The sequence below is a fragment of the Ambystoma mexicanum genome, chromosome 10, assembly GCF_040938575.1.
Source record: "Ambystoma mexicanum isolate Mex_15411 chromosome 10, UKY_AmexF1_1, whole genome shotgun sequence".
Lineage (NCBI taxonomy): Eukaryota > Metazoa > Chordata > Amphibia > Caudata > Ambystomatidae > Ambystoma > Ambystoma mexicanum.
The window spans coordinates 1,513,634,738-1,513,648,051 of NC_090932.1; the positions used below are offsets into that span (position 1 = coordinate 1,513,634,738).

Sequence of the window (13,314 nt, forward strand, 5' to 3'; positions counted from 1 at the left end):
TGCCAACGGGCTGACAGTCAGCGGTCGTTGGTCTCCGTCGGAGTCCAGACTCCAGATCAATCTGTTGGAGCTGAGGGCCGTCAGGCTAGCCCTGAAGGCTTTTCTGCCGTCTGTGCGAGGGAAGAATGTCCTGATCCTGACGGACAACACAGTGGCCATGCACTACCTCAACAAAAAGGGGGGGGCAGGGTCACTTCCTCTGTGCAGGGAGGCGATGCAGCTCGAGTTCTGGGCCATCCAGCAGGAAGTTTCGATCTCGGCAGTTCATCTGGCCGGAGCCGAAAACGTGACGGCGGACGCTCTGAGCAGGCAGAGCGCGATCTCTCACGAGTGGGAGTTGGCTCAGGAGATTCTCCTGGAGATCTTCGCCCTTTGGGGGACCCCTCAAGTGGATCTCTTCGCCTCCAGTGTCAACCGGAAGTGCGAAAGGTTTTGCTCGCGGGAATTTCCTCCAAAAGGAGCCTTAGGAGACGCGTTCGTGGTGGAGTGGTCATTCCCGCTGCTGTACGCGTTTCCTCCAGTCCCCGTCATCCCGCAAGTGCTGCGGAGGTTACGGAAGGTCGGTTCCCGGATGATCCTCATTGCCCCGGCGTGGGCTCGGAGGACATGGTACCCGGACCTTCTCGACTTATCCATCTGCACTCCACGTCGTCTTCCCTACCGAGACGATCTGCTCTCACGGGAGGGGGGTCAGGTTCTCCATCCAGAGGTCAGATCCCTCAACCTTCACGCTTGGCTTCTGAAAGGTTGAGGTATAAGGATTGGGACCTCCCTGAGGACGTGATGGAGGTGTTGCTTTCGGCCCGAAGGCCAGCAACAAAGTCTCTGTACCGTTGCCGTTGGCATAAGTTCTGCGACTGGTGCAGAGTTCAGAATGTGGATCCTTTTGCATGTGACATCCCCATGGTTCTATCCTTTTTACTTTCTTTGGCCCACAGGGGCTTGCAAGTGGGTACAGTTAAGGGTTATCTGGCGGCGCTGTCCATCTTTAAGCACTCGTCTGAAGAGTGTTCTTACTTTAAAATCCCTTTGATTTCACAGTTCCTGAAAGGGCTCACTAATGTGTTCCCTCCGTCACCTTTCCTGGTGCCCGGTTGGGATTTAAACCTTGTTCTTAAGTTTCTTATGGGTGCTCCGTTTGAGCCTTTACATTCTTGCCCTTTGAGGCTGTTAACTCTGAAAACTGTGTTTTTAGTTACGGTTACTTCCGCTCGCAGAGTGAGTGAGTTACAGGCACTTTCAGTTAAGCCTCCCTTCACTGTATTTCACAAGGACAGGGTTGTCCTTAGAGTTCGTCCTTCTTTTCTTCCGAAGGTAGTGACGGAATTTCATTTGGCCCAGAAGGTTGTTCTTCCGGCATTCTATCCTCCTCCGCACCCTGGTAAGGAAGAGGAGAGGCTCCATAGGCTTGATCCTAGGAGAGCTTTAAGCTTTTATGTTTCACGCATGTCCCGGGTCAGAGTGGATGATCAACTCTTTATTGGTTACGCTGGAAAGCGTTTGGGGCAAGCTGTGACGAAACAGACTTTGTCTCGCTGGATTATTTTGGCCATCTCGGAGTGCTACCGCTTGGCGGGTAAGGACCCACCGGCTGGCTTGCGGGCCCATTCTACCAGGGGTATGGCTGCGTCTACTGCCCTGCAGAGGGATGTTCCTATTCGCAACATCTGTGATGCAGCCACCTGGGCTTCAGTACATACATTTGTACGTCACTATTCCCTCGATTCCATCCAAGCACAGGATCTGGCCTTTGGCAAGGCGGTCCTTTGCTCTGCTATTTGATTGGCTATTCTAAATTTTGATTCTAAATTCTTTCCCTCCTCCTTGCTTTGGTACTGCTTTGGGAGTCTGTCATAGATATGGAATACGTCGGAGGACCCAATCCCCTCGAAGAACAAGTTACTTTCTTACCTGGTAACGTTCTTTCGATGGGATGGTCCGACGACGTATTCCATATCGCTCCCGCCCTGCCTTCCCCGCTGCAGAATTTCTTTTGCGATTGCAGCTTACGTTCCGCAAGGCTTTGTGTCTGACTGGCAGTTGACTTATGTCACACGTTCTGGGGGGAAAAACTACAACTGAGGCTATGGGCGTCGTGCGTCCTACTTATCACATCGGATGACGTCGGACGTCGGAGGAGGTCCTCGACGACGGCGCATCGACGTCATCGACGCAGGACGCAGACGCCGAAAAAGTTTCCGAAGCAGCACAGCTGTGGTGATTACATGTCATAGATATGGAATACGTCGTCGGACCATCCCATCGAAAGAACGTTACCAGGTAAGAAAGTAACTTGTTCTTCTCACACTGCCTCTTTCTGTCTCTCGTCCTCTCACAGCTTTTGCTTTTTTCCCTCATCTTGTACCCCCCCTAATCACTGCTCCCCTTTCTCATGCTCCCTCTCTCGCCTGCCCTTCCTTCTCTTCCACCTTCTCCTTTCTCTATTCCCTTCAGTCTTCTGACTCCCTCTCCTCTTGCGTCTGCTGTATCTCCTCCTTCTCCCCTCCTCTCTCACTCCTTCTCCCATCTCCCTCTCACCCCCTCTTTGTCTCCTCTCTCTCGCTCTCCCCCTTGCTCTCCCTCCCACTTTCTCTTGCGCCTTCTCTCCCTCTCTCTCCCCCTCTATATCTCTTCTGCTCTCCTTTTCTTCTCACATTCCTCTCCTCTATAGCACTTACCGCCTCCAAAGACCTCTACCTTCTAATCTACCCCTCCACATCTGCTCTCCCTCTCTCCCTCTCTCCGTCTCACATGCATATCATAGGGTCCAGCATTTGGATCAAAGAAGCCCGGAGAATTTAAACCTATGAACTAGGGAGGGACATTTTGGTGGAGGAAGGTGTTCAGTACAGTACCACCACCCAGTGGGAAGAAGACTCCCGAAGATGGCAATCTAGGCAAGGCCAACCCTCGACTGCACCAGGATATCTGGTGCTGTGCTTGCACAAAGCTTAGTCCTATCACTCATTTCTGTCCCAAAGCGAAGAGAGACAAACTGGTGGACATTGCCTTCTCATGCCCGAACCATAAGAGAATTACCTTTAAGAAACTCACTGGAACCTGAAGATACTGTCGGCCTCCCTGACTAATCCCCCAACCCATTCTTGGATTAAGAAGAACCCCAAGAGCCACCAGACGCAGTGCTTTATTTTATGGCGAAGGCTGATCAGCGTCCCGTAAACGTGCAGGGGAGACCAGGAAATGCCCTATTTGATTCTGGGAGCCAGCGCACCAGTATCCGTGTCGACTTTGTATCCCAAGAAGAACTAGCCGAGGGGCCCTGATCCAAATCATTTGTGTGCATGGGGATATGGACCTCTACCCTCAAACAGAACCAATGATTGTAATATTGGGGACCTCAACTACTGTACCAGGAATCACAATGCCAGAGGAGGTACTGATTGTACACAATATTTAAACCATCTGTAATCGTGGGTAGCAGAGGTGATAGAATGAGCAGGGACAAGGGGGATTTAGATGAAAGGGTGGATGTATTTGGCAGGGTCAGGGCCTTGGTGGCCTACAAGGGCATATGCCACAGCTGATCCTACCGCAGAGTTGTGGTGAGTCCAGACCCTGAACCCCCTATATGTGCCTTGTCTGTTGATTCTGTACCACTGTCGATCACCCAATGCCTTGCACACTCAATTCTGGCCGGAGTTCCCTTTGCTTCATGTGAGAACTACCAGGACCACCATTCAATGCAGTACCGAGGGATTCCAATACAGATTCTGACACTTGAGTGCCTGTCAAAAGAGAAAGGTATTATTCTCTGCAGCTCAGAGCAAGCAGAACTCCAAACCAATATCCATTCTGTGCACCAAGAGGGGGTGGGGTTAAGGAGAATGATAACCTAACCTCCAGGGAAATGGACAGGTTTAGATTGCACCCAAGTCAGGTGGAACACAGACCCAATGGAAGGAAGGGGAGAGCAGAGCTCATAAACAGGAAGTCATGGTTCTAAAAGGCCAGTAGCAGCAAGACAGAGGGAAGGGTATTTGGGTGATGTCAGAATGTGGACCGAGAGACCAGACAAAGAACGGAATTGGAGCGGAGTGCTGAAACGTCTGTGGAAGAGTTGGATAAAGGTGAAGGTGAGGCATTGCGTTGGAAAGTGTGGTACCAAGTGGAAATGGTTTGGCTGTGAGAGAGTGGTAGTGAAGAAGGGTGCAGAGAGGGGTAGGGTGTAGAAGGAGTGTAGTGCAAGAGTATAGAGAGTGAAGTAGAGAGTAGGGGAGGAGTAGAGGGGGCGAGAGAGGGAGAGGGAAAACAGAAATGTTTTTGTAATAATTATTTCTTTGCACCTAGTTATGTAAGTGCATTAAAAGATGTTTAACTCTGCTAATCAGGCAGTAATATTAACTTCTTCCTCTTGCACTACTGGTCCAAACATATACATGGAACGGTTTCAGTTAAAGCAGGGACAAATGGTACTGCGCATCTGTTTATAATTTTTTGTTGGGAGTATTTTTACTCCTTATTTTTATTTAATGGGAGTATTTACCTGTTTTTAGTGAGTAAAAGTGGCCAATGCACCCCTTATCTGTAGGGCTGGACACAAAAGCAGGATGCTCACTAGTGCACCCAAGAGTGACGCAGTGCATTGCAAGTCTGAATACCTTGTATTGTTTCTAACTGTTGAAGCGCACTTTAGAGTTTGTAAGGCCATCTGTGACATAGGTGGTTAGAAACCCTTTTCTCCTTTTAAATGGTTATTTTCATGTCTAATTTTATATACTGGTTGTAGTGGCTTTATTAAAATGGAAACATAGATTAATTTATATGCTTTGATGTTTGAATTTTGTGATGTTTTATTAATATTATCCTCAAAATAAATTGAACTAAATTACACTACAGCGGTGGCATGTTGGAACCCGGGTAGTAACTAGGGTTAAGACGCACTCCAAACCTGACAACTTAAGTCAATGCATATTTACACGCTACCAATGAGAAGCAAACCCCCTGAAGTATTTTGCATGAATTGAAGCACCTCAGAAAAGTGTTGCTGTATATTACACAAAGAAAATTCTTAATGTGGCTTTGAAGAACAATGTTTGTGGAGGGTCAGTTTTATGTATGGTGTTTGTATTTTTCTTAGTGTTTTATTTTTTGTGTAGTGATTTTGTGACTGCAATTTATTTTTGTTTTGCATTCAGGCATTTCAAGAAGACCTACTGCATTGTGCTGGTGTTCATTCCAGAGCTTGTCTTCATGCTTAGTATCTTTGGCTACTTGGTCTTCATGGTACTCTTCAAGTGGCTGACTTATTCGGCAGAAAACTCCAGGAATGCTCCCAGTATTCTGATCACCTTCATTAACATGTTCATGTTTACCAGCGATAAAGCAAGCCCACTTTACAGAGGACAGGTTTGTACCATCTTGAGTTTGCGAAAAATGAAAACACATTGTCATCCTTCAAATAACTTTTAGGTGATCGAAATAATTTGCCAATGGGTCATCTGCATACCTTAAAATATATAAATAAACACATTTGACTGGATAAAGAGAATTTTAAAAGGGCACTCACTACGTCAAATGTTCTTTCTTCTTTTAAATAATTAAATTGCATTCCTTCTGGTCTGTGCCAGGAAGTTTTAAAAAAACTCTGACATTGACTCTATACTTTGTGTCCATTAATTTGATCATGCTGATTTTAGGTGATGGCAATTCAAACTCGCATAGAATGTCATGGCTAAGTGCGTGGCCCGCATGGAGACCATTTCAGTACTTTTGAAACTTACTATGATTTAAATGAATGATTGATTTGGCCACACAGGTGAGATTGCACAGGTTCCAGATTAAAAACATCTGGAATTCTCGGTTAAACGTTAAAAAGTAGACTTGTCCGGCACTTAGCACAGACTTCCATTTCTCTAGGGCTGCACTCAGCAACGCAGCATTTCTCGGTGTTTCTCATCATTAACGGGGTATGGGCACACACCCAGCCTGAGTATCGAAGACTGGAGTACACCTACCAATTAACGGGGTAATTCATAGATTTCAGCGCAGAGGCAGCGCACGCGAGCAGCGGAGAGAGGGATTGTGCGCCAGCCGTGTGCGCTAAACAGCATTCTGGTGCACCGCGTATTCATAGAATTTCCAAGCCATAATGAGCGCTGGCACAGAGAACATCCCGCAGCGCCAGTTACGCCCCCAAGACGGCCCCTTGCGCATGGAAAAGCCATTGAAATCCCCAATGTAGTGCAAAGGGCCGCGCTAACTCTGGACCAGCTTCCAGGTCCGCCACACTGCAATCACGTGGGGAATGTGTATTTCTGGGGTGCGCTGCACTTATCACACGCGACAGGGCTCGTGCAAGCGGGGTACGTGTATTACTGGGGTTGTGTGGGAAGTGTCACATGCGATATTCCTTGGCCGAATGGGTATGTGTATTTCTGGGGTGCGTGGGTAGTTTCACACGCGATAGGCCCTGTGTGAGCGGGGTACGTGTATTTCTGGGGTGCACGTGAAGTTTCACACGCGATAGGCCCTGTGCGAGCAGGATACGTGTATTCTGAGGGGTGCGCGTGGAGAATCACACGCAATAGGCCTTGTGCGAGCGGGGTACGTGTATTTCGGAGGTGCGCATGGACAATCACATGCGATAGGCCTTGTGCGAGCGGAGTACGTGTATTTCGGGGGTGCGCGTGGAGAATCGCACACGATAGGCCTTGTGTGAGCAGGGTACATGTATTTCTGGGGTGCACGGGAAGTTGCACACGCGATAGGCCCTGTGCGAGCGGGGTACGTGTATTTCTGGGGTGCGCGGGAAGTTTCACACATGCGATAGGCCCTGTGCGAGTGGGGTACGTGTATTTTGGGGGTGTGCGTGGAGAATCACACGCGATAGGCCTTGTGCGAGCAGTTACATGTATTTCGGGTGTGCGTGTGGAGAATCACACGCGATAGGCCTTGTGCGAGTGGGGTATGTGTATTCTGAGGGGTGTGCGTGGAGTATCACACGCGATAGGCCTTGTGCGAGCGGGGTACGTGTATTTTGGGCGTGTACCTGGAGAATCACACGCGATAGGCCCTGTGCAAGTGGGGTACGTGTATTCTGAGGGGTGCGCATAGAGAATCACACGCGATAGGCCCTGTGTGAGCGGGGTACGTGTATTCTGAGGGGTGCGCGGGGATTTTCACACGTGAATTGGCAGTGTGGGTCCTCCCAGGTATGCCATCTACCCCCTCCCAAGCCCCTGCAGGCAGCCCTCACCACAGGGGACTACCCTGCACCCCTGGTCATGTCCCGTAGGCAGCCCATCCGCCCTGGCCATGTGTCATGATCTCTGCTTCCAAAAGATCAGGACTTGCCCGACTCCCTTGGAAGCAGACCCATAACCCCGGTTCCGAGTGCCAGCCAGTCCCAATTGGGACCTTTTGGACCCTGTCCTGGCGCCAGTGGCACCAGGCTCATAAACATGCCCAGTCCCAGCGCTGGAAGCGCCGGGCTCATAATGCTTGGGTGGACTTACCTGCAGCAGACCATGCTGCTTACTTACCTGCCAGTTGAACCCCTGATCCTCTTCTGTTTGGGACTACTTTTCCTGTTGGGTGGGGCAGGAGCCACTCCCTAGGTTCAGAACACTGGAACTCTTCTGGAAAGCAGGAACTCTTTTCTTAGGCGTGGCTGTGGAAGGAGACACCTAAGCACTACAGGAGGCTATTTAAACCACACCCGATGGATGAATCTTGCTTTGCGTTATTCTGCATTCTCTGCAGCAGAACGCTCATCGTGTCTTCTGCTTCTGATCCTGGGCCTAAGGGAACAAAGGCTTACCATCCTGGAATCCAGTCTTCAGCAGCACCTGTAAAGACAAAGAAAGAACAGGTTAGCACTACGGTCTTCAGTGGCAGCGCATCTCTTACCTGGTCCATCGGCTGTCACCAACGCCTCGCGCTGCATTCCGGCATCTGAAAGACAAAGGCTTACCTACTCTTCGCATGCTCCGGAGGTCTTCGCACTGCATTCCGGCATCTGAAAGACAAAAGCTTACCAGCTCTTCGCACGCTCCGGAGGCCTTCGGCGCTGCATCTCGCATCTGAAAGACAAAAGAAGGTGCATTTAAAGACATTGGGCAACTTTATTACTCACGTGCCATTACTCCTTCCCACGCCGAATCCAGTGGGTATTCCAGCACCCTTCAGCTTCTCTAAAGCTCCGAACTTGTAGCTGCAAGATAAAAGGGACAGTTAGTGCGCATCGTGAAGCAGGCTACAAGCGCTTACTTACGTGCTTCCAGGCGCTTCTATTCCTCACGCGGGTTCGATCCTCAACTCTCATCAGCCCGCCATCCGCCATCGCCGGAACCCTGCAAAACAAGAGATATCATTACAAAAGACTTTTAAGACATTTGAAGTGCCCAGAACTTACCGTTCGTGCAGTTAACGACGGACAGCAGTCCTCTGAGGTCAAGTGGCCTGCACCCTTATCCAGTGAAGAAACTGGTTACGGCACCCTGCCCGAGGCAGATGGAGAGCTCGGCGTTCACTTACCTAAGGTGAGGGTGTTAACCTTTGGGGTTCTACAGGAGAAGAGAAAGAGAAAGGGAAGAGGAGAGAGGCACCCAATAACCCCAGTTCATTAATCCCATATTTTCTATCTGCAGACATCTTACTCTTCGAGTCAGACATACAGTGCACAGAGGTCCAGCCCAAAGAGCCAACCGTGTTACACATCACCTTTGAAGAAACGGCACCCAGTCAAGACCGGCGCCTCTGCGGGAATCAGGTGAGCGTTACACCATGCCCCCCAGCCAGCCCACATGTCACCATGCACCAGTGAGCACCGACTCATGTCCCCCTGTACCCCCACCCATCATTGAGGGGCACCTGCCAGCAGGCCCCGACTCATGTCCCCCTGCACCCCCACCCACCCATCATTGACAGGCACCTGCCAGCAGGCCCCGACTCATGTCCCCCCCCAAAATGTCATACACATAAACATTCATGGGCCTCATGTCCACCAAAATCCCACTGCACGCCACCCCAGTCTTGAGACCCAATCAAGTTTTCCATCCACCCCACACTGAAAGGCCTATAACATGACACAAACCAAAAGTCAACTATGTATATCAACACATGTCCGTCACACAGACACACTGGGTGCCAGTGATTGTGTAAACCCACATTGTGACATGCAGTAAACCAATGAGCGAATACCACACATGGAAGTAATAAATCAAAATGTATTTTGCACAAAATAAAGGTAATGGAATGAAAAAATGAAAATCATTTCAAACAAGAAAATAAATGCATGTCCAAAAATGAAAAAAGAAAAGAAGTCTCAATCCAAAGTAATCCAAAAGAAAGTTAGTCCAAACCCTCCGTCCACCAAAGCAAATCCAAAGGAAGCATAAATTGTAAAATCCATTGATCCATGGTGATTCAAAATAAATTATTTTTAAGTAATCCACAGTTCAACTATGTACAATGATGAAAACCAGGGTCCATGAGCTCAACGAATGAAATGAAACCTATAAAAAAAACCTACCTAATGAACAACTATATACAAAAAACGTGGGGCATTGTCCAAGCGTCCCAAAAGAAATAAAAACGGAAAGGAAACCTAACACTAACTAACTATATAACACTAACTAACTATATACAATGGCGGCGGGCAAGTCCTACGGCTCACTCTGTGATGTCGTGGGCCAGGGCATCATCGAACTCCATGTCAATCGCCTGGAGGAGGGCCTCTGCACTGGCCCCGAGGTCTCGCAGGGATGCGGTCATGGCCTGTTCCAACTCCCTGCGAGTTGCCTCGAGGCACTCAGCCTGCCTCAAGGCCCGGCGCATGGAGAACTCTGCCCTGAACATGGTGAGCCGCGTCTCTTCCGCCCGCCGCCGCTCCGCATCTATCCGCTGGCCCAATCGCAGCCACACAGAAGACACTCCCATTCCAGGGTCCTCCTGCCCTCTGGCCGATGCCTTCCCCTCTGATGTTGATGGCCCGAGCCATCATCGCTCCCACCTTGAGCCTGCTGCTGTCAATGTGCCCTGTCCGATGATGCCTGCACATCCTCCATCTGCTGGTCTCCAGTTGGTGGGGTGTCCACCCCTGCTGGACCTCTGACTCCCGACTGTGGCAGGGATGGGATCTCCACCAAGCTGGCTGTGTTGGTCGGGCCAGGTCCACAGGGGGCCCTGGTGGAATCTGGGCCGGAAGACGGCAGGGAGAACGACTGGCGCATAGTCTCCACAGAGGAGGAGAGGTCCGCCAGAGTGTGCGACACATGTAAGAACCCTCCAACCATTCCTCCCAACTGTGCCACATTGCCACGCAGCTCTTCATGATGGCGTGCGTGGTCCCCCCAGGAAGCACGCACGTCATCACGAATGACACGCATGCGCAACGCGACACCAATCAGAAAGGAGCCCATATGGTCATGGGACTCCTCGTCCGCAGGTAGTGGAGTTCCAGATGATGTGGGCCTCCCCCCTACCTGCGGACGGGCCTGGGACGGGGCATCCCTGCTGGTGCATGGTGGTGCAGTCACAGGGTCAGGGACAGCGACATGCACAGGCCCCTTTGCGGCAACCTGTGCTGCCTCCTGCCCCTGGCCCTGGACTGCACCTCTTGCACATTGGTACTACCCCCACCATGCCCCATGTGCGGCTCAGTAGCGGGCTCCTCCTCCTCTGTGGAGACCACCAACCTGGATGTCTCCGCACTGTCTTCCGCCATTGCAAGCCCCCGTGGGGGCTCACCCGGCCCTTCCACTACTGCCGTAGTGGCAGACGCGGCACCAGTCCCCTCGCTCCAGGATGATGACAATTCCTGGGAGGGTGGCTGGGCCTTGCGTCGCCGCCCGGTGGCGGCAGCCCCGCCGCTTTGCTCCACAGCGCCTTCTCCGCCCTCTTCTTCACTCAACACTGCGTAGCGGGAGACATAGAACACAAGCATCATGGTCCTGTACAGTAGTGCTCTAGACAGGAAGCAATAACACATGAGTGGCACTGTGAAACGTCACTTCCACCCTGTCCCTCCACAACACATGGGTCAATGCAGGCAACACATATGCAGAAACAGGCACGGCGCATGCAATCAACATCAGCATCCATGTACAAGGGCCTCTATTGACATAAAGGTTTGGTTTCAAACTCGCATGCATCATGGTTCATACTGATCCCATGCACACACATCACCGGAGGGTCATGCATCATGGCTCGTACACCACAGACACAGTGAATGCAAGGGTGACTAGACTGCATAAGTGAATCAACACATCGTCACGGACATGTCATGCATCCATGGCATTTAAAAGTCACACACACGCTTCTCAGACACACAGACATGTACACCATACATGTACATGAGAGCAGCACCCATCTCCCACCACCCATCCATGTCCAAGAGCAGGGACAGGCATGCATTCATGTGTGCATTCCGCATGCAGCTCAACATGTTGCAATAGTAACACATGCACCATCCATGTGGTTCACACATTACTGGTCTCGCATGCATTACCATGATGTCCCTGCACACACACATCCATACATGGCCTATGTTACACATACAGACAAGTAGCTGACTACCAGCACACTGCAACATGCCCTGTTTCACACAGCAGTGCATGGCCACTTACCGCTCGACTTCAGACGGGTCTTCCTCCGAAGGATCTGGGCGTGGAGCGCTGGGCTTATGCGTTCCAGGACCCTCATCTGGATGTTGGTCAGGCTGACCCGGCACCCCTCTGCATCCTCTGCCTTCATGAGGTGCCGGGCCTTGTTGAGGGTCCTGGACCTGAAGTCCTCCCAGCGCTTCCGGACGTGCTTGATGTCGTGGGTTGCCACCCCCTCCGCTTTGATGGTAACCACTACTTCCTCCCAGATCCTCTCCCGTCCTTCCTTGTCGGCGCGCGATGGTGTGAAGAGGGCATCATAATGCCCCAGAACTTGCTCCACCAGGATACCAACTTCCTTATCACTGAAGCTGGTAGCCCTCTGCCTCTCTGGCTGGGGGTCACCAGTGGTCTCGGATGGTGTTTTCCCTGACATGGCGACCCCCGAGGCAGGTGTGGGTGGGCAACTGGGTCCTGGGGCTGGGCTGTGGAGCGATGGTATCCCAGTCGGGAGTCTTCTGTTCCAGCAGGGGTGGACACAGCAACTGGACCCCTGCAGATGGCTGACGTGCAGGCAGCAAATAGCAGGGCATGTGGGCAGCAGATGGGCAGGCAGCAGCATATGGCAGGTGGGAGCGTGCTCGGGGCTCTGTGGGGCAGGAAAATGGCCTTTTGGCCAGGAGCGTGGTCTTCCGTGTGCTTTCGTGTGGCCAGCTTGATACAGAGTGATTTGGCACGTGAAAAAAGTGCACGTCAGCGTGTAATTCGAGGAAAGGCCCTTAGCACGTAAGCGCGTCTGTGACGTAACGCACACAGGCGTTTCCCACAACACGGGTGCATGTTCATTGTACACGTGAAAAAACTGCACGTCCGGGTGGCACTGCGTGTAATTGGAGGAAAGGCCCTTAGCGCGTACGTGCCTAAGTGACGTGGCACGTGTGGGCTGGCTTAAAAGGTACGTGTAGGACGCCATTTTCTTGTAGGTGCTTTTTGTGGAGAGCGAGCGGGTGATTCTTGTACTTCTTGTCGGTTCACACGTGATTACTTCACAACGGTTCCAGTTCCTCAGACAGCGTTAATTTCTTCTTTTGGCGGGGGGGTTTCCAACACGCACACGCGCGTCTTTTTCACGTTCTTTTTCCAGGCAGATGGTGAGTCGCGCACGTATTTTCCCACTGTGAGCGCCCCCATGTGTCGCGTACCCCTTCAGAGGTCATTGTAGGCTGCGTGTATCACGCGTACGCTTATTTTTGTGTTTCTGGGTGCCACAGTATAGTGCGGGTTCATTTTTCCATGAACGTTGTCTACCAGGGGTTGCGTGCACGTTTAATTTTGTTTTCGGGGTGCCTGTGCATTGCGTGATCCGTCATCTTCCCCCAGGGGTCACAGACAGCCTTGCTAGAGCACTAGGGTACGAATTCTATCTAGTACCCTACCCCTTTCACCCCAATTGCCCAGGACAATTGTTTACTGCAACTCCCATGCGCACAACATCAGTGCCATGGTTGGCAGGCGACCCAGCAGTAAGGGAGGCAAAGGTGGCCGACCTCCAAAAGGTGGGCACGGTAGGGGATGTGACCAGGATGTGCAGGGTGCCCCAAGAGGCCAGTGTGTGGAGGACCAATCGGGGCCACCTATGCCCACCCCCCCCCAATGGTTTTGGGAAATGTAGCTCAGCCCTTGTTAAACCGGCCCATATTGTCAACTGAACCGGCACAGGATGACTCCCAGGCTGACTTCTGTGTCACCA

The 13,314-nt window shown here is 51.3% G+C and overlaps 1 protein-coding gene across 1 annotated transcript in view; it reads left to right on the top strand.

Moving 5' to 3' along the window:
* Positions 1-13,314, top strand: part of ATP6V0A2 (ATPase H+ transporting V0 subunit a2) — a 721,136-nt gene that overhangs the window by 641,166 nt on the left and 66,656 nt on the right. The window contains exon 15 of the mRNA XM_069619692.1: positions 5,157-5,367. Within this exon, the coding sequence (XP_069475793.1) occupies positions 5,157-5,367 (211 nt within the window). The remainder of the gene's footprint in view (positions 1-5,156; positions 5,368-13,314) is intronic.